Raw genomic sequence first — 26,951 nt, 5'->3', positions numbered from 1 at the left:
AATCACATTTGATCCGGCTTTGAATTTCATTGAACGTACTCATAAGGTTTCTGACTTTCTCTATTGTACGTTCTGTTAATATATTTTTTCTCTCACTAAATGCTTTGTTTCTTTTCATTTGGAAATGAATAATGAACAAATAAACACAAGTGTCAACTGTCAAACGGTAAATTTAGCATTTTGATTATTTTCGAAGTAATATAGTCTTTATCGATTTCAACAAAACCGCCTATATCATCCACCACACGCGATTCTGTCATAAATATCCATTTGTAATCATTACTTATCAATAAAAATGTTTATCAATGAAGTTATTGTTGAACCCCCACCATGGTTGCAATACCTGATGTGCAGATAGATGTCACCACAGGTAATTGAGTGATCGATATATACGTTTTGACTTCCTGCCACGCCCTAGACATAATTTCCGACGTTAAGAGCCAAGTTAACGATAGTTAATTAACTATTCAAAAAGTTTACCCGCGGCCATTTCTCATCCGGGAAATTTTCCTTCCCACATGACGTCATTCACTCGCCCAATATGGCGGCCAACGTGAGCTGGGAATTTTGTTTTTGACTCATTTTCCGCGAATTATCCTCATTTTCTCGGCCGCTGGGGACATTTGAGATGTGTCAACGATTCAGACGAGGGATTGTAACGTCTTCTAGCTGTGGGTTGTAGCGTGGAGGGAAGGAATCGTCCGGAGGAGAGACATGGAGGGGCTAACGTTGACGGACGCGGAGCAGAAGTTGTATTCCGAGCTGTTCGGGACTTGTGATGTCGAGCACACAGGCAGAGTCTCGGGCACTAAAGCCTCAGAACTGTTCCTAGCCTCGCAGCTGCCACACGACACGCTACAGCAGGTAGGAACCGCCTCCCAGACCAGTTTACATAGCCTAGCAGCAGCCACAGACGGGGCGGGGCTGTCAAATACAGCGTGTTGACTTTGAGCTTGGCGATATATTGACTTGATCTTTAAGCGCTTGTCTTAAACTGTTTGACTCAACAAACATATCAGTATCGGCCCTAGTTCTATCAAATACAATTCTCTTATCTATACAGCTTGCTGTTTTAGAGGGAAAATCTATATTTGCAGCTTCTTTGTACTGTAAAATGGCCTTATCTTGAAAAGGCAGGGCTGGGACCGAGGACATAAATTTTCCGGGCTGCCAAAACACTTCCACGCCCCCTAGGCGACCTCTACACAACTTTGACAGGACGAAATTTATTTTTCATGTAGGGACCACTTGTTTTTTCTTGACCTCCAAGGTATAGTGTGCTGGGGTGCTTGTTTTATGTCACAACATGTAATTGTTTGTCAAACCTACTTCAATCCTGTTTGAAAAACAAGACAATTAGATTTAAACATTGATATATTCTTTGGGGGTGGGGGTGGACAACCTTCTCCTTCTATATGATTATGTTTATCTTTTGTGAAATATTGTCTTCGTGTCCATTGTTTCATTCTTCGTAGATTTTAAAACTTCTGTCACAATAATTTTCTAGACACAAGAGGATAAACTTTAAGCCTCTTAATGCCACATGGTGATTATGTTTTTGTTCATGTAAGTTTGTAAAATTCTATATATTGCATAGTCCACATTTCAACATGCTCAAGGTGTGGCTCCTTTAAAATGAGACTTTATACTATATAAAAGACATTACCAGTAACATTGGGTTTTACTGACCTTGTGATTCAAAAGCAGTATTGCTAACCAGTAGGTCACAGCTCAATCCTCATGTACATGTACATGTAACGTTATAATAACAATGTATATAACCAATATATACATGTATTTCACAGTAGTTCAATACTGTAGATTCGTTTATTTTCACAGAGACTGAATTTCATGATTAGGAGGCCCAGAGAGGGTGAATAGGTTTTCTCAGTGTTTTGTGTTCATGGTTGATCCAAAAATGCAATCTTCCTAACTTACAAACTGAGAAATATACTAACAATTAATTAGTGATAGTTACTAACATTTGAGATAGGTAGCATATTGCTTACAAGGAACAATAATTAACATATGTATGTACATGCATTATTCAAGCAAATTTATTGCATGATTGTTACATTATCATTAACACACAATCAAAGAAAGAGAAGTTACTATATAAGTTAACACCAAGATCTTGTTTTCCATCAGCTTTTTTATCCATGTTCCAAAGCGGGGATATGTTAGTGTTTCCGGCTGCCTTCTCAGGTGTCAGTTTTTCCATGACCTTTGTTGTCAAATCAGTGGAAAGGTCACAAAGCAGGCCACTGGCCACATGTACATCTGGCTGAAAAAGACAACCTGAGCACAGTAGTTTTTCCTTGTCAGACAAATGTGAATATCCTGCACCTTATTCCAGATTAAGTGCCGTATGTGTGTGTAAGCGGGTTCATTGTTCCAACTGTGCATGTGGGGGGTCAGAGGTGACGGCCCCTAACCTGAAAACAGTTCTTGTTTAGTTCTTACTTGATGCTATGTTTGTTTATGTCTTAGAAGCCTTCAACTTTGACATACATTCTTGAGAATAGAGGCATCTCTGTGGGTACTGAAAGCATGTGTCACTATTTTACTTTGGTTTGACTAACTGGTTTTTAGTCCATAGTCATGATAGTGGTTACATTTGGCCAGTCCTTTGTGCGACTGCTACAGACAGGTTTGACTGTATTGCCTTCAATCCATTCATGTCCAGTTCCAGCTAATTCAGAAGTTAACTGTTTAGTTTTTACCTAAGAGCTGAGAACCATCGAAATGCCTTGCCATGGCCCTATACAAGTGCTCAGTTAGAAGATGTTTGCATAGACAAATGACATATTGCTTATACAAGGTCACATGCCAAAGAGTCATAAGCTTACTTTAGACTGACGACGGTACACGATCGCACGACAATCGTTGTGGGCGACGGCTGACTTTAGACACATGACCAGGAAGTGTGACGGACACCCGCAGCGCAGGAGGGCACGCCGCGCGCCAATTCAAAATGGCGAGAGAACCCCTTTTTTTCGGCATGCTGCAGAAGATTGTTTTTATTCTGCTTTTAACTCGTTGTTCTGTGGATGAGACTCCTAGTTTGTGCCCAGCAAAGAAGGGGTATGAGGCACATGTACCAAGCGGGGCAATATACTCCGGATTTGAACCCGGCGTTCAGTGCTGCCGTCGGCCTGGCCGGGAAATGTGGATCGGCGGGTCGCTTCGTACCGGAGAAGTAGCGATTGGTGGCTGGGGATTGTACTAGACACGTATGACGATATAAAGTCTTTGGTTTGACGACATTTAATGATACTGGCGATGTGCTTGGACATGGAATAACGCTTGCAGGCTTATTTGCATAAGACCAATGACATCCCACTTCCTTCGCCGGCGACGGTTCACTAAGACGGTGGAAAATCCTCCTCGGACCCCCCGCTGAAGGATCGCACGATAGGGTCCGAGGTGGTAGTGACGACGATTCGAGGATTACCGTCGTGCGACTATTTTGATCGTCTTTAGACGGTTGTAAAATACCGTCGCCGGCAACATCTTGACGACAAACATTCGTACGACTATTTAACCGTCGTCAGTCTAAAGTGCCCCATAGACATGGGGAAAGATTCTGTTACAAATCTGTTCTTAATGAATGGATGTAGGCCAACTTTTACTGACACTGGCAGTTTTTGATTTTTCACATGGCTTCAAATACCTACCCACAGAAATTTGGAGATTACAGAAAAATGTATAAACAAATGGTAATTTGGCAAGCAAAAAAAGATTAAATATTATGAATCATGAAACAGGAATGAATTTCAGAATTTTGTCGTATTTCAAATTCCCTCACAGTCACGTAAGTTTGGATCTGCCCCAACTATACACTTTACGCAGTGGTTGAATTGATGGTATGATTTTAAACAAGGGATGATATTGTCTTCCATCTAGGATACTATATCTGGTCAGTAGGCTCATTCAGTGAGTCAGGGATGGACCATTTTTGGTCATGGGGGGTGTTCAACTGTTATGGTAAAATAAAGGATGAATATCCTGAACCAAAGTCTCATATTAGTCATAACCTACTGTTTCATCTTCTGTTTCGTAAGCTATTTTGTACTAGAACCAAGGACTGTATGGTTATCTCAACATTATACATGTAGTTATGAATGTAGAAAGGATTTTTTTCGCATAGTGGGTAAAATAATGAATTCAGCGCCTTGACAGTCTTTTGAATTTTCGACACGGCTTCTCAGTCAAATGAGAAAGCAGATTTCAAACTGCTGTATTCATGTATGCACCAGGTGGAAAGGCAGTCTTGGCAAGGGTGAATCCATTATCTTTGGGAATTGCTAATTTTAGAGAGCAGTTTTAGGTTTAGAACTTACAGCATTCTTGTACATAGCTTTCTGATTTTATTACTGCTATTTCCGCACCATTATCTTATCATTTGAGTAACATATTATGTGTATATGTATTCAATAAATTTTCATCCCTCCCCCTCCATTAGCGTTACTGAACCAGCCCTGTATCAGGGACTTCCAAAAGGGCCCCAAGCGTGCAACTTGTGACCTTGGGGGTTTGTCAAGGTCAGCATTCTGTGCACCTCAGCAGAAACCTTGGCCATATGGAGATGTGAGAAGGAAAGCACAAGAGGAGCCGATCATACAAATGCTGTCCTGTGTTTTTCTGTGTCTAACTAAGGCCACACCAATTCAATTTCTTGGTTATAGAAAATAAACGAGATGCAAAAAATTACACGAACCATTTCGAAAATGAATCCTAAAATTCCTTGATGTTACAGATTTCAACATTCATTAGTTATTCAATGCAATAAACATTGAAAATTCATATTTTGAAATGTTACCAAACCTTGTATATCTTGACTTTGGACAATGATTTACAATTATTCCTCCCCTGATGCATAAATGATTTCTCCCCTGAAGTACAATGATCTCTCCCTGATGTGCTTCCCTGATCATGATATACTGTACTAGTATTAATGCTTCCCCTGATGTATAATGATCCCTCCCCTGATATGTAATGATCCCACCCAGGTGTATAATGACTCTTCCCCGTTAAGACTATGGTCTTGATTATGTTGTTTACCAGTAGAAGTAACATCTGTGACCATTAATTCTGCCCTCTCCATAACAGACAATGACAGACATGTTAGGAGTGCTACAACCTGTTAAGTCCATAGGAGTCAGATACAGGGCAAACTCCTGGTCTCCAGAGATATACAGGAACAGTGCAGGCTTGTTTTTCTCCAAAATGGCTGACCTCCAGGCCTTAGCTACTGCACACATTCTGATGTTGTGCTGGGAAGTACTGTTTTGGGTGGCTGAGCACCTGGGTTTGTCTGTCTGTCTGCCCAGCCTAGGTTGATAGCACTGGGGTGGGTGTCTGGGTGAAAAATAAGAGAAGCTAGGCCAATATGGCCAAGAATTCAGGAAGCCAAGAACTGCATATTTCCCAGAAAACTAAAATCACTGATCCCTTGAAATGGCTGTGACCTTAAATTACACGATAGTTACAAGTGAGGAAACCAAGAAACTGAATTGGTATGGCCGTTACCATGCATTAAGTCAGGTTTCCTGGTAATACATCCTGTATTTCTCAAGTTAGGGCTCAGCTGTAAGACTACTATAAGGTAAGGGATTATGTGCCATCAAAAACAAGCAATAGTTAACAGCTGCGACCAGCTTCCAATAATGTACACACATAGATTTCTTTCGGGGCTTGAATAGTTTTGCATCTGTACCATAATTTTATGTCCTCTTCCTAAAGGTGTTACTGCTAAAAGACAGATGGATATTGAAAAGTAACTAGTTTTGTTTCAAGTCATTTTCATCCTAAATGGCATCATTTCGTCCCTCAGGAAATTGAATTTGTTTGATGGAAGTAATTTGATTTTGAAGCTATCCCCTGAACTTGAATTTTCTGACATTGGCAGTTCAACCTTTCTACAGTGATATCTTTTATTAACATTTCTAATAGATACATAAATAAGTGATGTGAAAAACATTTCAGCGAAAAAGCCATATCCTTTTATTTCGCAGAAGAGCCTATATCTATTCATACTGCTTAACAAAATGGAGTTCTAGGTAATTCTGGTATATAATTTATAAGGAAATTGGCTGTTTTCCAAAGTGTGCAGTACAGTGAGATGTATTTTGTAATGTTAGTGTTAAAAGTGCAACAGAAAGCAAAGTCAGCAACAGAAAGCAAAGTCAGCAACAGAAAATTTATGAGTTGTGAAACATTCAGTTATGGTGTCATAGCACTTAAGCAGAAATAAATTGCAAGTGGAGTAAAATGTATAGCTTTGCTCTGAACCATTTGCAATACAGGCAATCATGATTATGATTCTTGGCAGCACTCCCATCAATTTTATATCAATTTTGCATAACGTTTTATGTATTTGTATATTTGTATACAGCTTAGAGTAAAGGAAGGTTTTGACTTGGTATATGGTGTGTGTGTGTGTGTGTGTGTAGAATTTTGATTCTTTTTATGATTGATTTGTTAGATATATCCTTTTAAAAATATGGCTCAAATTATGATTATCTACCAAAAAATTTGAGAATGAAAAGAAAATTAAAAATGACAGAACTTGAAGTTAAAATGCGCAAGCTAAAAGAAGACATGCTTCATATTACTGTATTATAATAATCATTATTGTAGATGTTTGTATCTATAATTCATACTGCCTTCTGTATATTATGTTAGGAAACCTGAGCTGAATTGCTTATTTTTACTCAGTGTTCGAAATACCTGTCTGCAGTCTGCAATATGCAGATAGATTTTCAAGATTGCAGAAGAAAAATTTATACAATCTGCAATTTTGCAGAAGGAAAAATAGGCTCCAGATTCAATAGTTTTCAATTTAGCAAGCTAGAACTCTCTGGCCCCAAGGACAGACAACACTTAAGCTCCTGTTTTAAAGCCGTTGAACATGAGCTTCTTCACTAATTTGCATCATCCTTGTCTTGACTTGTCTATCTTTTGTTTCCCTTTGGACTTCCAAAAAATTGTCTTCACTAATTTGCATATGAATCAATAGTTCATGCTTATAAACCTGCAATTCTCTTAGTGTCACTGACGAAAGGTAGTAGTCTGACCGTTTCAGGTAGCACCAAAATCATATCGAGTTGCTTAAGAGTTAAGTACTGTTTTCTTGGTGCGTCTTTTATTAGTATGTTGTGTGGAAGGATGATATGTGGGTGTGATTACTAGTACATTAAATTTTTTTTACAGTTAAGGTATGATTTTAGTTGTAGTAGCTTGTAGTGGGAGAGAGCGGTGAAAGACCCGTGAAGATACCAGTAAATGATAAATTTTCTGTGGAGAAGGAACTATAAAGTCTGAAATTAAAAAGAGTGATAGATTAAACTTAAAAGAATTCCAGTAATGCTACAGATTTACAAAGCTATATATGATGTAAAAAAGACATTTAATTTAATGGTTTGAGAATGTTGTAGTATGGAGGCTTAGGTATTTGCAGAAAGTGTTTTCAAATTGCAGAACAAAATTTTGACTCTTCTGCAATATTGCAGAGCACTGAAAAAAAGTATTTCGACCACTGCATTTGTTCATTTTCAATGTTGTCATCATTCAGTTTTGCTACTGTATGTGGCTGTTGATTTTACCGTTTATATGTTACTACTGGCAGGGATTATGTGAAATGCTTGAACTGACTAACGCTTACATAAGAAAAATCTCCAGTATGTGCGGACTATTGAACGTTACCTTTTCCATACATAGCCAGTCGTCTAAGCCATGTACTCAGGAGAATGTACTGGAATTTTCATCTACATGTAGTTGGCAGCTTCAAGGACAGTGCACTGCGTGGGTTGGCCATTTTCCATGGTTCACTTCATAAACAGATGACGCTGCTATCTTTCAGTTTCAGTCGATTGCTCTTTTCCGTACAGTTGCCTGTTTATTTTTAACAGTCTGGAAAAATATCTTTTCAGTTTTTTCCCTGAGATCCTCAAGTAAATCTAATCTATTGCAGTATACATCCTCTAGTGCTCCAATTGCAATTTTTGTGGACTCTAGAAGACACTAATTTTTACTAGTAGTTACTTCCTGGTATTAATTATTGTGGGTGTATTTGTATGTGTGTATATTTGTTTGTGTGTCCAATCTATACAGTTCAATGAATGTACATGGGTGGGGGGAACTACCTACTAGTAACTATATTGTATATATAGTATGAGCCACAAATGGTCAGGAAAACACAAAATACTTGCAAGCCGGAAATGTCTGATTTTTTATTTTTTTTCAGATCACAGAACTGTGTGGTGCGACAAGACTGGGCCATTTCGGTCGTAGCCAGTTCTACATCGCGCTGAAGCTGATAGCCGCCGTGCAGAGTGGTCTACCTGTCCGACTGGAGAGTCTTAACACAGGTGAGGACAGACAGACAGGAGGACGGTACATAGGGGCGGGGTCTCCGGGGGGGGGGGAGGGAGCAGCTCAAAATACTGTGGTATCATGTAAAAGAAAATCATACTGTCAATGAATATCGTAGAGGGGATCGGACACAATCTCAAAGAAAGGTTGTAGAACTAGAACTAGAAGATTGATAAAGGAATTACGGTGACATTCTTTCAAGAGGAAAATGTCAAAATATGATGTGGTATCATGAAAGGAAGAAAATTCAGGTTATTCATTGCGGAAATACGTCATAACATTTATCAAGACGTGAAGATGATTCTCTCTAAATGTCAGTGTACGCAGAGGTGATATTTTAGGGATAGGAGCTGTCTAAAAATGAAGAACATGATATACTGTATGGTATAAGGACAATGTGTTACTAGCAAAAGTGTTTTTTATATGGAACATCTCAAAAATTATACATTTTTGAGATGTTTGAGATTTTAGACACGTCTTATTGGAAAGGAAAATAAAAGGGACCATCTGAAATTGACACTGTCTGTCACCTTGAAATTGCCAAGCGAAAGATGGCGAGAAGTAATTCAGTCTCTATCAGGCGTGAAAACTGTTGAATAGAAATTGATTGAACCCCGGGGGAGGACATAGATTTTTATTTCCTGAGTGTAGGCTGCAGCGCAAGTAAAAGAAAAATGTTGACTTTTAGGGTAATATTTAAGGAAGGATTGCGTTTATTCCCAAATGTCAATATGAAGGAAATTGGACTTGAGGTAGTCCATTTTATTGGGAATAATTATTTTTGTATGCAATTGAACAATGTTGAAATATCGTCTTTGATTCAGAGTTTGAATCTGTACAGTGTACTGTTTTATAAAAAGACCAAATTCCCATGCTTTAGGTCACCTCACTTTCTTTTTGTACATAGTTCTCAATTTTTTGCAGAAAATTTATGGAGTGAGCAGTTAAAATAAAAATTCATGTAATGATAAGACACTACTGTTGAAATGCATGGAACAAAAAATTAAAGATATTTTAATAAGAATTTACACGACTTCTTTTAACTGTCGTCTTCTTATTTTCTTAAGGAGCAGAGATGCCACTGCCAAGATTTGTGCAAGTTAAAGGAACAGAACAAGGTAAGGTTTTTGTAAAATCACAAAATATTTCACCAAAGTCCTAAATCTCTGATATCTTGTTTTGCTGAAAATGCCCTTTGAAAAAAATGCCTTGATCTTTTGACCTTGTTTTTGGACTGGTGGTAACATATGGTAACATTCCCTGTAGCCAACAAAGTGTGAAATACAAAAGCTATAGATTTTGACACAATTCCAAGATGGCCCTTTTTATTTGCAACAGACCATTTCATTTCCAACATCGATTATCCATACTGTTGGAGAACACTTTTTAAATCCCATATGCACACAGTCAGCCATTTTTGTGTGTGAATGTGGATTGACTAACAAATACTACGTTTTGCCTGAAATCCTCATTTTTGGAATAATGTTGCCTCAGTGTCAACCAAAGACCAGTTGTGGCGCCACAAATCTATACCAGTATGATGTGTTGAAACAAAACTTAGTTTGAAGATGACATTAATTGTTTGTTTGTTTGTTTGTTTGTTTTGCAGACAAGAAAAGGATGCAGTTTGCAAATGCGGGGGTGTCCCACCACATGAGTATGGAGGCAGACCACTATACATCTCCTGACAAACCACACCATCCCATCTTAGAGAGGTAGAACATTGCAGTTTTGAAACTGTTCCCAAAACAAATGTTTTAAAAGAAAATGTCTACAACCTTTTCTTGATGGCTTGTCTAAAGGACACAATTTTGTTTCTTATTTTATTTTAAACACCAAAATATGTTATGAATATGAATTACAGGAAGTTACTTTCGTGTTGTTATTTTATAAACCCCAAAATACATTTTTGTACCCATGAATGTTTGTTCTTACTCTAATTTATACAGTGTCAATAATAAGATGATCTTGTCCTTTGATATTACAGACAGACAACACATCCAGGGGTTTTGCCACCACCTCCCAGTCGAGGACATGTGAGAAGTGGGAGCTCCGGAAACCCCCCTCACATCCTCCACTCCAGACAACATGTTGTCACGGAGGCTGGCTCGAACAATCTGCCTTTACAGGTGAGTGTGGCATACTTTCAACTTAGGACAGCAGTTAATAACAACATAACAAATAGCCACAGATCTCAATATTATCTTTTTATTAGGCTATCTGTAGCATTTTGAAATCATTCAGACATATACATGTGTACATATACATCGAAGCACCTCATCGATCATAGTAATAAAGTTGATCTTTTTTGGCAACACCTCAGGAATGGAGCGTCGAAGTACAATACTACGAAGTTACAAATGGCAGAAAATTACAACAATGCATATTTTGTTTTCAGTATTGTCATGTTATTGAAAAATAAGGAAGTACATTTCTCTATGATACAGCATAGGAAAGTTGCGATTTTGGAGAAACTGTGTAGTCAAATTGTGAGTAATGTTTGGGATGTTTTTACTCCAGGCGACTGCAACATCCCCTCAGGATGGTTACAACTCCTCCCCGTACAACACCTCCCCTCCCACGTCCTCCCCGCCCAGCCAGCGCCGCAGCACCGACCGCCACCACAGCGGCCCCGCCGCCACCGCTGCAGCCTCCGCTAAACGCTCGCTGTTCGAGAACAGGATGGACGTACAGTGGACCGGTCCACATGCAGGCGCTGCACAAGGTAGGAGACATATTTTGAATATCACTACAATCCTGTTTGTCGTCTGTTGTTCCCCGTCTTCTGAGGGTTAGACATGCATGCACACTGATGCTGAGGCTTGATGGTAACCCGCCATTTGCCTCTGTCCTGTGGGTTGATGTTATGATGAGGAATATGGTTAAAAATCTGCAATAAAACCCTCCTGTATTTGTAGCCTTTGGTGTTATAGACACATTTTTTGCAAATTTGGACGATTTTTAAATGCCACCCTGTCAACTGTTGGTTTGTAGTTTGATGTTTCGACACCTGTCCCAACTTAGGTATGAAAAATATTTTGACAAATCTATCATTTAATAAGCTGTCATAATTTCATTCATAAGAAGGCCTTGAGAACATGTGGCAAGTCCGCCCAGTGGAATGACAACAGTTGCTGTTTAATATCAGTGTTGATTTTGAACATCCCATAGCCGCCGGAGCCAACACGTCAGACGGGTGGGTGGAGTTTTCCTCGTCCCCTGCCTCCCAGCCCCGCAGCCTCAAGCCTGAACACGGCGGCGCGCCCACTGACTCTGAGGACGAGGTGGACCCCTGGACCATCACACAGGAACAGAGAGACTACTACACCGCGCAGTTCAAAACCATGCAGCCGGACCTGCACGGACTCATTCAAGGTAAGACAGGGCTTAAGTACTACTTTAATCCATAAGCAGGTTGGTGCATGTAAAATTGGAGCTGTGCAAGTATTTCTGACGTCTACCTGCACCTAACCTGCATTAGTCCATACGTTATATACAAATGTAGGTGTATGTGGATTTTTATATGCCACCTTCTAATCAATCTTGTTAAACAAATGTTGAAATAAAACTGAATTTAACATTTACATGGAGGAAAGTAAGAAAAGTTTGTCAGACTCCTTATTTCCTGACGTTTTCTGTTTTACAGGTACAACGGCAAGGGAGTTCTTCCAGCGATCTAAGTTGCCAATTGCACAATTGTCCAGGATATGGTAAGTATAGGAAAAGAAAAATTACTACTGCTACACAATGTACCCCAATGTCATATGTTATACTTACACTTTTAGTGGTTTATTTTTTTTAGCATTAGTAAGTGGTTTTCCAAGAAAGTATTAAAGGTTAACAGTCGGTATTTTGAATTATGAAGTGTTAGTAACAACAGACAAGTAGAGCAAGATGATGATATGGATATGTGATTATGGTGATACATGTACATGAACCACTGTGATGTTTTCATCCTGTGTCTAACTAGGGACATGTCAGATGTAAATCAGGACGGTGCTCTGTCCCTGGAGGAGTTTTTTGCAGCGTTTCACCTCGTGGTGGCCAGAAGAAATGGTTACGACCTGCCCGAGACCTTGCCACAAGCCCTGATGCCCAGGAGCACACAGCCAACAACAGAGGAAGGTAAGAATCTCACGATTTATTTTTTAAAATAACACTGTCAAAACTCCTTGTTGAAATTAACCCTAACTTTCGATGGTAAGTTTACAAAAATTCCAAGTTCAATTTGATAATTTTGTTCCTTCAGCAAAGCTGTATTCACAAAGACCAATAGAAATCCATTCATAGCCTATTATGCGCTGTCCTTAAGCTAATTAACAGATAAACCAACTAGAGTTCCACGATCTCATACCTTCGCCAAATGATGTTAGCTTTATAAATAAGAAATATACTAATCACCCTGATTATGCAGATAGGATCCTCGATTGCATGAATTATATCAGTCTGTTGATCATATTCTACACCAAAAGACAGTCTTATCTTAACAAAGAATGCCATTATAGCATTTCCTCATAAATTATGCAAATGTGGTCCTTATTTGAATAAGTTATGTTTAATTATGTTCACCTTCACTTAACTTTCAAACATCCCAAGTATGAAATTTCAGGCAGTTACCACTATGCAATTATAACATTTTCTCATTAATTATGCAAATTAAGTCTTCATTTGCATAATCGATATTTGCCTGTGTTTTTCTCGTTCTTAATAACATATGTTACAAGCTTGAACTTCCTATCATGGTATGCAGCTGATTTATAGAATTTCCTCATTAATTATGCAAATTACATCAATATTTGCATAATTGTAATATCATTATGTCAAGCATCACTCAAGCTACCTACATACCAAAAATCACGATGATCCATCAATCGGTTCTTGAGTTATCCTCTTTTAAACATTTGTCCTTTAAACCCCCCTGCAGTTCTAGAGCAAGCAACTAGGGGGCTCAAACTCATGTCACTTCATCCCCAGCACAAGAGCTACCTGCCATCCAAATTTCGTCACCCTAGCATGTCTGGATCATGAGATATCAAAACCGGAAGTTCAGCTGCAGTACCATGACAAGCCGCCAGGGGGCCCAAAATCTAATCATTTTGAGGTCTCATCAAGACCTACCCACCTACCAAATATCAAGATAATCCATCTAAGCTTTCTCGAGTTATGCTGTTGACAGACACACACACACACACACACATACACGAACGCCTCTGAAAACATAACCTTCTTGGCGAAGGTAATGAGTGCTGGCTAATAATTGCAGTAAGGTAATTGAGGTCACAGTTCCTGTCTGTAATACTTGTCACCTCTGTTTCAGATCCTTTTGCCGCAGCCCCTCCCATGGCTGGAGGGGGTACCCCCCCTGTCCCTGCAGCACAGCCCCAGGCCCCCCCTCAGCCCGCCCCCCAGCCCGCCCCACAGGCAGCCCCCCAGCCAGCCACTCAACCAGCACAGCAGCCTACAGGGGCTCAGGGGGGCAGCAAGTCTGCTGAGGAGGCAAGTCTCATACCTATTCACATATTACATACTACTTACATGGACGAACAGGTTGCAGTACCTTTGTAATCTGCTAGATGTCATACATATCAAGTAAATGTGAAATGAGAGACAAGTACATGACGGTAACCAGGGCCATAGATAACTGGTCTTGTTTTACAAGTTTGTACATTTGTGTTGAGCAAAATCTGGTTAATTTTGGCGCCTCCGTCTTGCTTGTTGTTTATTTACACAAAAACTGTCCTTTTCACCTATTTCCGTAGATCTTGCATATTGTTCAATGGTACTTTCTGTACTTACATGAGAATTCTGTCCTGTAGAATTGGGCCACGTTTGATGAGAACTCTTCATCACCCTCTCCGGTAGTTCAGAGCCCAGCCAACTTTGACTTTGCTGCTGTCCACCCAGACCCAGTACGTAGTCTTTGTCTTTCTCTGTGTGTTTTTTTTCTTTAGATGGCTCTTATTTCTCTGGTACTTTACCAATTTTAGGTTTACCGTAAGTTTACATAGCCATGATGATTTTTGTTAGACTGAGAAACTTTAAGGCATATATCATAGGAAGGCATTGGGTTTTGCTGTTGTTCAAATCAAATGTACTTGGAAACAATAGTGTGAACTGAACGAACAGTAAGTCAGTAAATTGACACACTCTAAATTGTGAAATATGGTCGTTTGCATGTTTTGCGGTGATCTCTCACCATGAACGTTCTGTCTTGCATTGCATTCCTCTGGTTGTTTCTGTCACAAACTGAAAACACTGTGCATGCCTCCCTTTTCTTCTACCACAAAACTAAGTGAACATTAGGTCAATCTAATGGTATTGTCTATCACCTTCTCTGAATAGCAGCTCTGCTTGTTTTGTTTTTTTCTGCAGGCATCCAAGATTATCCAGCCTGTACCAGTGAGAATGTCACCAGAGGGGCAGACATATCCTGACTACAGGCCCAGGACTTTCTCTGGTTAGTTAGAGTGGAGATCATTGATGAGTTGATTAATGAGATAATTACTGGTTTATGACACACTGCAAGGTGAGGGAATTAAGAGTAAGTGATAGTGTGGAGATAGGTAGGATAGTGTGAACTGTAATGTGAAGTAGATATAGCAAGCAGTATTTTCTTGTGACATTTTAGGACCTGAACTGAATTGAACTTTAGGTATGCTGTAACAGATGTGTTAAACATGTAGAAGGCTGTGTTTTCAAAGCTAAATACTGGTACTAGTACTGGTACATGTCGAAGGTTGTGATTTTTAAAATGAAAATGCAGCTTATTCTGTTTAAAAATATACATGTAATTGTAGAGAGTAGCCCTGCCATTGTGTAATTTTGATCCTAGAAAGAGCCTGACATGTTGTTGTTCTGTCCATCAGAACCCATCCCGACAGACGTGGTGAACTTACGCCGCGAGCGGTCGGGCACCAGTCCCAGCAAACATCCCAAATCCAGCGACACCGGCGAGAGCACGCCTGGTAAAATCGCCCCTCCCCCTCCCAGCACACGCTCCAAGAGTGCCAAATCCTCAGGTAGGAAGTTGTTGCCTTACAAAAATCTTCAGAATCTTGCAGAATCAAGAAAACTAGCAAAAACCATAAGTATACTTCTTAACACTCAAGGAGCTGACACTTTCTATATTTATTTATTTTCTTTCATTACAGATACAACATTTTTGCAAAAATGTTTAATGGCCATTTTCACAGACAGGTGCTGGCTACCATGTTGGTGTACTTGATTTGCATTTCAACCAATCATAGCTTAAGCCTGCACAGAATTTTTCTCGTATTCTCTTCTGTTGTGTAATATGTTTATAAGACGAACATTGACCATGCAAGTTTGATTTCAGCTTGTCTTGAGAAGAGGAGCTACTAACATTTTGATTGTTATTTTTCTAACAGTTTCTATCTTGTACTTGGCAACACCTGTGGAGCAGAGGCATTTTGTGGCTTAGTTTGCAAGTAATAATATGAAACAACAAGAATAGCATTCTGTTTTCTACTTTTATACTCTCACATTAACATTTTACATTTGTTTGGAAACTGAACATTGCTGTTGGCATGTGCCTAGTGTTTTTAAAATAGCTGAGTCTGAAAGTTTCCGCACCCTAGCAGAGGAAGACATGGAAAACGGAGTCCCTCCCCACAAGAAACTGACTCAGACCATGTCTGACTCCATCCGGCTGAGACCAAGGCTCGCAGAGAAACTGTCACGCCCAAGGTACCCGGTGTTCCCCCCCCTCCCCCCCCTGCCCTCTCTCAGCCCCCACTGTTTTCTGTTCTGTTATAATAATCCTCATAAAAACTATGCATCAATCTTCATTTAGTGTTCTCAAAAGCAACGTGTATCCCCCTCTTTCATATACATACACGTATTTCTATTGTGGGTTTTTAGTAGAATCTAGACTCTTGTGCCCATATTACCATTGAAACTTTTGGCATCACCTCAGAGGTATTGTTAGTACCCTTTACTACTAACTACTCGATTTTCAACTTTTTCTGAAATTTTTTTAAAAGTCTTCATTATCTTTGTCAACCGTAATCCATATTATTTGTAGGTGGATATTACCAGGATGTATTGGTATTAATTTTCATGAAAAATAGCGTAATTCTACTTGATGTAATATCATAACTATTCCCACAAAAACATTTCACAAGTAACAATTTCTTTGCATGTTTTGGTCTCTTTTTTTTCATGTTTCCTCCCCCCCTCTTCATCAGGTCTTACTCAGGAACCAGTGTTGGTGGGCATCACCCGACCCCCCTGGCCACCAGCCCCCTGGCCCAATCCGATAGCCCTACCGAGTCCCAGTTGGGGGGTAAGAAGGAGGCCCCCCTGCTGCCTCCGCCCCCTCCCCGGCCACCCCCCAGACGGCAGCAGGCCCACTCCCGCTCCGTGTCCCTAGACCTGAACCGTGTCTTCCTCCACAGGGACAGTAAAGGTTAGAGCGCGTCACAACGTTTTCTCACCCGACCTTCGTTCTTCCAGGTTGTTGTCGCTGTACACTGTAGACGTCTCTCTAGGCCCAGTGGCTAACCTGTGTTTACCCTACGTGATACTTGTAGAAACCACTAATAATAATTCTGCTCTTTCTTCTTAACTAACTCTTGTCTGTAGCAACAGGTTTGTTTCTTACTTATGTTCTGGCTCCTTTCTCTTTAGCCCGGCAAACAGACCCCCAACCCAGGCTACCTCTGCATGGGCTGACATAAGCTGGTCAGAGCCTGTTACCTAGGCTTGACTTCAGTGTGTGTTAAAACTCCTTTTTGTGTGGTGCATTTGTACTTCATACCTTTTAGCCTAGCTTAAAGTTACATAGTTTTTAGGTGTTTTCTGTAGAATATTTGATTTTCAGAACTGTTGAAGCTATTCATGCAGACTATAGTTTTATAGTTTGTTGTCTGGTTGATTTCTTTCTAACTCTGAACCCTTTTCCCATTAATGTACCCATTGTCATCATCATTGGACAAGTTCATACTTTTGCTACTACAGAGCTAAAAAGTTGATGAAAAGCAGTTGAAGAAAATCATGTATATCCCCCGATTCCCCCCTTGTAATATGCAGAAGTGTGGACTTGTCTCTATATGCTGTCATAGGCAAAATGTGTTGACCATTTTGGTAGTTGTTAACTGTACTGAAATAGGCAGTATGCTCTCCACCTAGCAGAGACACCTAGTGGTTCATGAAAAACTGCAGCCGGAAGTTTAAAACCTGTGTCTTCTTATGGAGTAGCAAAGTGTACACCCAATGTACCTTTTGCAGCTGGACGACACATTTACTACTTTGGAGATTTCTAATTTCCTAAGAATGTTAATTTTCTTTAGCTTATTGTATTAAAACACATAATGTTGCTGTTCCCTTATATCTAAGAGATCTGGTTTTGGGGGCAGCAACAAGCGAAAGTAGCAGAAGAAAAATGAAAATTCCTTCTGCATAATAAAGGTTTAATGTATCTTGTTGAAACAGGAACTCTGTTGATCCTTTGACAATATTATGGCATTAGCATGAGAAACATGAAGAGTTGATAAATCAGACTTGCTTCTCTCTATGATTTTCAAAGTTGTTTATGATGTTGTTTCAGGCAAACACCCCGCCCCCCAGCCACTAGCCCCTCCCCCTGCCGTCCCCCCCAGACATGTCTCACCAGCCACAGTAAGTACATCCACTTTCCAGCATTTTCAAATGTTCACTTAAAAGACTTAGTAACAAGAAATGACAGCATTAAGGCATATACAGCCGATGTGTTGTGTTGAATTAAAAGTTAAAATCCTTCCCACACTTTTGGTGTGTAGGGCTGTTGCCATTTCCAGTTCTACAGTCATCGGACAGTTGTGCAATTAGGGGGCTTCAAATACAAAATATTTTGACAAAAAGTCTTGTGTGGTTGGGTGGTTACTTACTAGTAGCAGTATGAGGCTTAAAAGAAAGACAAAAATGCCTTTTTTTTCCTGCTTGCCCTCCTCCAGAAGGGGCCCAAAGTGGTTCAACAGAACAGTGAACAGGCCATGCCGATCAGCCCAACCCCCAAGACTACCCCCAACAACGTGGTCAACTTTGTCACAGCTGAAGCTGCTGTCCCAACGGAAGGCCTGAAGCACAGCAGGACAATGTCACTGGACAGCAAAGCTGTGAGTAATGAACAGCTGCTGTTCAGTATCACTATAACAGTTACTGTAACATGTTTTGACAGCATTTCACTGTTTGTGTAGTTACAGGTGTCAAGATGCCAGTTCATGCCTTGTTGGTATGTTTATAACTGTACAGAATAATGTGAAAGTTGTTTGTTTTGAGATCGCATTTTGATGTATGTCAATCATTACACAAAACAAGAAATAGTGATAAAATAAACATGGGAATGTTGAAATGCAAAAGGAAGACTTTCCTGTGCTTGGTGCTATAATTATATCATGCAATTGCCAGCTGACACAAGATGCTTTAGGTATGGCTAATGTTGCAATGTCTCAGTGTCAAACTAACAAAAAATTTGCCAACCTGGACATTAAAAGGTTTGTAATAAAATATTAACAGCATGCTTGAATGGTTGTTAAACAAAGTTCTCGGATTCACAACCCAGATATATTTACCTGACAATGTTTAGGTAGTCCCTGACATACCTTCCTCAGGGCAATACTTAACATTGACAGTGAAAAATCTCTTGGTTGTCTGCAAGAAAACTTTGGTAACCTCCTAACTGCATGACTTTGTACACTCACTTGTTTGACTACTGCATATACACTAACATGCATATATTGATAGCAAAATAATAGATCTTGGGCTGTGCTTGTTTACTGAAAGGTTGCAAAGCAAGGGTCCCAATAGACAGTGTATTGGTGTCTTGGCTTGTTGCACTAAGTGCTTTGTAACTTGTTTCAATGTCTATGTGGCTAGTTTGTATACGGCATACTCACACTGATGTTGCCCTGCTTATGCCTTAGGCTTATATTGGTTTACTTTTCTGGTTGCAAGCTTTTTTGTCTTCTTTCATTTTGCTTTCCTTAGGTGTTGCTTTAATTGTGTCACTAAAACCTGTTCTGTTTTACCCTTGTTTTTTAACCCCCTAGTGATGGAGTATCATTTTTATCTTCCTTTTGGGGACAATTTGTTATAATTCGTTCTTTACAGTTTGAAAGCATTATTTGGAGTTTTTTTTCTGTTTTCTTTAACTTGTTAGTTTGATGGTCCTAATTTGTATGTGGAGGCCTAGGTTTGCTGTGTGGTTGTTTAACCGGTACAGTTGCTGTTGTTTTTTCCCCCTCCCTACTTTTCGCTTTAGGGATCCGCTTTTAGAACCAAATGGACTTTTCGTAGGTCTGTCTCCTTCCAACCCGAGGTACGGACCCACTCACCAACAAACTTGCGCATGTCCACCATCTTCTGTTTTTTTAATCTTTATTTTTGGTCATATACCCACCACTAACATGCATGGGTGAATGGCATGGTAACAAGCATGGCATCGTATGGACCATTTTTTTTCACTTCTTGTCCATTTATTTCAAACTTGTCTATTAGCCGTTGTATGTTGTGGGACACATTATTGAGCTTTGATGCTATGGACCTCAGTTTTAACTGTCAGTCTGCTAAAGCAGCCGTTTGGCACCAAATTTGGTTTTGGGGTTAGGCAGCACCGAGGAGGATAAAATCTAATGTTGTGTTGATTTCAAGCTGTGAAAACCTTCAACTATTTACAGGTACTTTACAGGTGGTTCAAATGAGAAAATGGTCCGTTTAGGTGTTAGATTAAAAGTCTTTCAAGTATTCTAGCATTGAGCTCACTGATTTGTGTGTTTGTTTGTTTGTTTGTGTATGCATGTGTGTGTGTGATGTACATCTTCATTGGTCATCATAAAACATTATGTCTTCATCTGTGTGTATACTATATATTATACTCTTGAGTCAAGCAGCAAAAGGTTTCATCTAGTTTATGACCATGTACACTATACTCTAGGCCCCAAAAAAGAGAATTATGCTTATGCCCACAGGCATATGCTCTTGAATGGTATTGGGACATATATTTGTATGTACATTTTGTACACACAATCAATTGGGTTTTAAACTGTAGTATAGCTTATATTGAAACCATAACCTGCTGTTATTGGTTCCTTCAGGATGAAATCTATTTATTTTTGTGAAAAACAACCAATGAACGGTGTTGTTGTTACAGGTTCCTTTAGCGACAGATACTCCCCCCACCCCTCCCCCCAGACCACATGATCAGACAAGTAAGTATCCATCTGCTCTTGTTATCCACACAAAATACTCTAAATTTAAAAAAGAAACTGGAACTTAAGAAAAAAATAATCATTTCATGAAATCCAAATACCTTGGGTAAAAATATACTGACAGAAAAATGTGATTTTGATTTGATGTGATTCATATCAAGAAGTTGAATGTTTCTGTGAAATTGCTACCTTAGTACCAAGACGTTAAAGAAGTAACGCAAAGGATGGACTAAAAATGTCCATTTTTTAAAATCTCTCTATCAGAATTTTACAGTAACTGTTGCTTTCTAACTGTGTAAACTATGTTTTGTAGTTGCTTGACTATATCCTACAGAATGTTTATGTCATGTTTTTGAAACTTCCTGTAATTTCTGCAGAAAGTGGAGGAGGAGACAAAGCAGAAGACACACCAGTGGAACCGCCAACAAAGCCTGTGAAAAAGGTAACTTTGTCTGTGCTCGGCACCCATCTCCATTCTATAGCCCTTGGGCCACACAGTTGTGCAAGCACTACAACAGGACAAGTCCACTGGTAGTAGTGTGTGTTCAAGTCCCATATTTTTAGTCTTAAGTGCTGAGTGAAAGCGGTATGTCCGATTTTTAAAGTCTGGTACAACCCTGTTGGGATTTGAACCCATGACCTTTGCCGTTGACAGAAGGCGCCCACGCCACCTCCAGTGAGGCCCAGGAACAGACACAGATCCGGAGAGGACAGCCAGAAGTCAGAGGTCAGACAGGAAGAACCCAGCACTAATGACAGGAGAAGACACGTGTCGGCACCCGCTACTAGAGTACCCCCCATTCCACCTCCGTAAGTCTGTCGTGTACTAAGGGTTGTTTAGGGGCACATGCACTTGTCCAAACAGTACTTTTACTTGCCCTGGGCTCTTATGGTCTCTTGTGGTCTCTTATGGGCTCTTGTGGTCTCTTATGGAATGAATTCTACAGTTTCAGTCCTAAGAAGTAGTTAAACTGGTCATGTCTGGTATGTGTACAAACTTGAAGTGTTCCATTGCCTGTTTCAGACCTGTCAGAAGAAAAAAGGAGGAGATCCAGGCCGCCATCAGGGCGCACAAGGAGCGGAACACGGTTCTGTCTCGCACCAACAGCGAGCTGCAGGGCGACCTGGCGGAGGCCACGGAGGAGCGCGTAACGCTGGAGCTACAGCTGCAGAAACTCAAGCCATTCGGGGTCACTGGCCTATAGCACTCCGCGGAGTGTCCTGGCGGTTACGATATCATACTTTGTCCAGCTTTTCACGGGGGTAACGGCGCAACCACACGGCAAAGAACCACAGCGAGCGTCTCGAGCACAAAAGCCGGATGACATGGATGAGACCCATCCACGTCCCTTTCACTGAGCAACAGATGCATTACGTCATGCAAAGCTTTAAGATTTTACCCCAGATCTTGCACAGGTACAATGCACAGGGCATGATCGTGGTTCATACTGTAATATGCAAGCAACGGTTTAAAGAATGGCTAAACCTACCGGGTTGTTTGCAATGGCAATAACAACCTCACATTTGCAAGCAACACAAGTTTGCCCCTTCCCTTAGCCCATAGAAGGTCAAAAGTGACATGTCAGAGGTCAAGGTCATAGGTAGCCGGTGACCTTTCCCATGCTTGAGTAAAAGCTGAGAGGAAAAAGAGGCCCTATTTCTCGAAAAACTACTAAAAAAGTTATTTTTCCCCACTGCCTCCCTTCTTGCTATAAATGCCAGAGATGCAAAGGATTCTCGAAACTGTTTTTGTGACAATTACATATTCGTGCCAGGGGGTAGAAAACGGTAGAAAAGTAGCGTACGTCTTTGCCGCTGTGTGTCTTCCCGTCGTCTAGTATTTTTGTGACTCGTGTGAAGGATATATCTCTCAACTCGGGCAGGAGGGTGACAGAAAAGTGTTGAAAACTTGTTTCTCTAAACTCAAAACTTGTATGCTGAAAGTTCGATTTTTATTAGATACCATAATTCTCACTATGAACATATTCACCACTCTGGACGTGTGACATGGTGCATTGGGTTCACATTTTACCCACAGTGCACCATGTTGTGCATGCGTAGTTGGAACCATGAACCCTTTTGACTTATAGATCATTCCTTGTATTTTGAAGAAACTTTCAAATGATTATCTGATTTACAATTTAAAGACACTCAGATTGCCCTTTGTTGAAGTTGAAGTAAAACAAACTTTCAACACTCTTAGAAGTAACTGTTGGTAAAATGAGAAAGAAAGAAGGCATCAGATATGTACATGTATATGGAGCATAAGAGAAATAAGGAAGGAGAGAGTATATTGTCTTTGTGCCATGTATGGAAAGAATTATGCGGTATTTCTTGTCCACTTAGATATGTAGTCAACTAACATGTACAGGGACAGGGTCATATTATATAAATATAAAAAACAACAAGACATATTGTTTCAAACAGTGCAGAAACTTACAGAATATTCCCTTGTTTTTGGGTAAGTTGACAGTCAGAGTTAAAGCTATGTCATTTCAAGACTAACAATAAGATTGTTGGATATTTTACCTATTGTTCAAGAAGGATCACGTCCAAAGTTTTATGGTAAGCAGAATCTAGAGTGCTTGTACCTACCCTCAACATACAAACATGGAACAGTCCTGACACTCGGTTCTGATAACACAGAATAGGTCATTTCTGTCAAAGAGGGGTGGTCAGGGTAAATGATTGTTATGTTGACTAAGTTAACAGTATGACCCCGAAGAGGCAAGTTCCAGTATTATGATGAAAACCTTATTTAGAAACTACAGATATTATTATTGTAGATAAGAGACTTATGTAGATAGTAGATATGCACATAGTGTAATATTTGAAACTATGAAAAAAAAGAACTAACCAAGAAAAGAGAGAGTTAGCAACAAAAGAAGAATTAGTTGAATATTATAAAGCTATATGCAGGACACCAACTGTCATATTCATTGTGGGACATCAGTTCATTTAAGAAATTTGCTTTGTTAAGAGATTTAGAAACACTGCTTGCCAAAATAGCCATGTTTACCATTATATTTTCACATCTTCCCCCCAACAATGCAAGTATACCAGAGTTTTAGCTGTGTGTTATGTTTGCCACTTTGTAAAGATGTAGTTGCCAGAGTTGAACTTGAATTTTCTTTATTTTTTTCATAGGCCACGCCAGCTTATTGTGTTGGTTCTTGGACATTTTGAGGCACAAATTTAGAAAGGTCAAAGTACTGGGAGTAAAAACTTCCTGTGCAAAACAAGAATAGACTTCTCCATAAACACCTTTCTTGTATTATTTCGATTCACCATTTTTTTATAGTTCAAGAACCAACTAATTAGCTTGCTATGGCCAAATGATGACTGTTACAAACTGCCATGTTGACAGCAACCTTATTTTTGAGTCAAGGTAAACTTTCATTTTCCCTTCCTCTTGAAATTAGAGCTGGAGTCGTCATACATGATTTCATATAGCCTTTGGATTAAAAAAAAAATGACCATGCCAGAAGGTATGTGATACTTGCACACCCCCAAAGTGCTGGTGAAATATTCCATAGTCAGAATCTGGACCAGGTAAATACTTTATAACTAAACCATATGCATCTTCAGACCATCTTTACAACTGTGAACAAACAAGAGACAATTTTTGGGGAAGGTTGCAAAGTGCACCTTTCAAGCACAAGAAGTTTGAATAACATTATAATTATAGTTTTTTGGCTGTGTTGTGAAACATACAGTTACATGAAATACAAGAGTAAGAAAGAAAACATTTGTCTTTCCATTGAAAGAGAAGTGCAATAGCATCACACATTGTTAAGAATACCCAACACGACCTATATCATAGGCATGGGTAAATAGTAGACTTATTTCCTGTATACTTTACCATAAATAATGTTTGGCTTTACCAACATTTAATAAGTAACAACTTTATTGCTTTCAGGTAAATAGCACCAAGTGTCACTGTCATGAAAAGTACAAAAGTACCCTAACCATGTATCTTGCCATTACGTTTAGTTTAGTATGTTTGTCATGAAATGATCAATAACTGTAAGTTAAGTTTGAATTCAATGGATATTAAATGTATTATATCAGTTGAATTAAATGTAAGAATAAATGGTTAAGCACTCAATGTATTTTGAATGTTACTTCAGTTTGCCAATGCTTTCTTTACCATCAAATGCAAACTTCCAGGCTCACAAATAACGAAGTGCATACTACCAGTAATTGTGTTAAACTATTTTCCTGAGGAGCAAGAAACCCAGTGTAATAATTATGACATATTGTTAAAATAATAGTATTTCATGGCAAACCCTTACCAAGTAAGTGTGGCGAGCTTGTTCTTCAAGTGTATACTAAAAATCAAAGATATGAACTCACTTGTACATTTTGTTTGCCGTGTATTATCTAATATCTTCTTTACATTATGAAGATGTAGGATGACACTGCACATTATTATGTTAGGTTTTGCCTATGATTATAGCACATGTAGTTGTTTTGACTGCAATTGACAGACGCCCAGATGTCCGTGGGATCATGAGAAGGGTCTGTCGTTTTCATGGATTAAACCAATATTAATTCATGCCATGAAGCATGACCAATCGTGCTGGTTGTTTCAAATGCCATGCCATTAAACAGATTAGTAAACCCTCTTGGATTTCTTTTGATATGATGGTTTCAGTGTGTGTGTGCGTGTGTGTGTGTGTGTGTGTGTATTGTTGCATGTGTGTGAATGCATGTGTGTTGTGGGGCTAGGTGCCTGTCCGTGGTGCTGAAATAACATCTATCGTCGCTAGGTGGCGCCATAACTACCGGTATATAGCATACTTTTAAATATAAAACATTTGTTTTCGTTCAAGTACGATCGCGTTATAGCGCCACCCACCAAGGAAAGGTAGTACTCCAATCTACCGAGACGATAACACCCAAACAAAACAAATTTGTTAGTTGTAATTATATAAAGGAGCATAGCAACACCATTTCATCGCTGCACACTATTCAGCAGAGTAGCGTTTTCACGTCACGAAAATCTTAATGGAATTCTAAGAATAAACGTACAACACAATGTATTAGGATTGATATCTGATACAAAGCGCTGTTCTCAAGAAGAAGAAAGGAGAGTGCGACATGCAACTGATATACGATGTCTACAAGAAAGCCACGTAGCCTTGTTTTGATACATTATACATCAGACCGGTGTATATCTTGTAACCTTTCTTTATTGAGTCGTCTTATCGTAGTCCTGCACCTGATCCAATGGTGTAGAATGATGTATTTATGGACTACACGCTGTCGGTCCCCAGATTTGTCAGGATGACAGCATCGCTCTGGAAACTAACGTTACCATGTCCTGTGATAGCTAGTTTTACCAACGGCTTTCTAACAGAACTATCGTAGAGTTGCTAAGGGGCCTTCTTCCAGGGGAGGTGATGCAAAATTTCCTCGAGGAAATGATATGACTGGCTTCTGTGGACTTTTACAAAAGTCTGAATTCTATGTTGTCTATTAAGGTTACGACGTACTTACTTGTAAAGTACTTAGTATTGCATACATAGTCTTAGCGCAAATGAGTTTATTAGGTAACTCCATTCGTCGTCGAATGTCATTAGTTTTCAGTTGCATCAGGACGTCATTCTGAAATACTGCTGATTCTTTTCGAGCATTCTTGTCCGATTAAACAAAAAGCTCACGTTACGTTTGACCCGAATTATCCGGCTGCCTAAGCATTTCACGGAAACGTGCCTTAATCTTCAAAACATTTCTAGGAATCAGATCCACCGATTACAATTTGACTAGTAGAAGTCAAGAATGATCAGTCTGTCTGTTTAACGACGTGGAACGAATCGATACGGTCTTTAACGTGTCACAGCACAAGTTATCTCCGAGCCATGGCAGCCGCAAATTGGATCAATGTGGCGTTTAGCAACTGAACGGTGTATGGATTGATTGGATGTGCCGTCTTTAAAATTATTTTCACACTAATCATGTCATATAGACTAACCAAGTCAGGTAGGCGACGATGTATAATGGCAGTAGAGATAGTACGTTAGATTAGTATGTCGTAGAAATCCATGTTAGCATAATAGTTTTATACCACTACATTCGGTACTAGTAGCCCTTGGGCATGAACTTGCAATGAATAACTCTATTATTGATGGAGGTGCTTGTTAAAGTGAGTGAGCCAGTCATAGGTTTCTCACGAGGGTGTAATAAAGACGCTCTGAGACATTTCATAATGACAATCAGCGCTTGTCAGATCTTAGGAATGAAGGTAATTCAAATATGTCCTTTATTCTCATTATCTCATATAGGTGACAAAAGTTGTGTCGATAAGAACTATTTCCAAAGTCACACGGCCATCATAAATGACTTGTAAACTGTTACTCGTACCTG

General features: G+C 39.6%; 1 protein-coding gene across 1 annotated transcript; it reads left to right on the top strand.

The window, feature by feature from the left end:
- Positions 1-519: 519 nt before the first annotated feature.
- On the top strand, positions 520-25,205 carry LOC109481178 (ralBP1-associated Eps domain-containing protein 1-like). The gene is made up of 19 exons (XM_019783682.1): positions 520-864; positions 8,249-8,452; positions 10,364-10,505; positions 11,548-11,751; positions 12,023-12,086; positions 12,347-12,501; positions 13,694-13,872; positions 14,193-14,285; positions 14,749-14,833; positions 15,243-15,395; positions 15,978-16,083; positions 16,584-16,804; positions 17,945-18,015; positions 18,330-18,491; positions 19,637-19,693; positions 20,525-20,582; positions 20,960-21,024; positions 21,238-21,392; positions 21,607-25,205. Exons 1-19 carry the CDS (start codon positions 715-717, stop codon positions 21,785-21,787), a joined length of 2,505 nt encoding a protein of 834 aa, XP_019639241.1. The 5' UTR covers positions 520-714; the 3' UTR covers positions 21,788-25,205.
- Positions 25,206-26,951: the final 1,746 nt, after the last annotated feature.

The sequence above is a fragment of the Branchiostoma belcheri genome, unplaced genomic scaffold (genome assembly GCF_001625305.1).
Source record: "Branchiostoma belcheri isolate BF01 breed outbred unplaced genomic scaffold, Haploidv18h27 scaffold54, whole genome shotgun sequence".
In the NCBI taxonomy this organism is placed as follows: Eukaryota; Metazoa; Chordata; class Leptocardii; order Amphioxiformes; family Branchiostomatidae; genus Branchiostoma; species Branchiostoma belcheri.
Note: the sequence above shows the minus strand (reverse complement) of the source record. Positions and strands in the feature narration are given on the sequence as shown.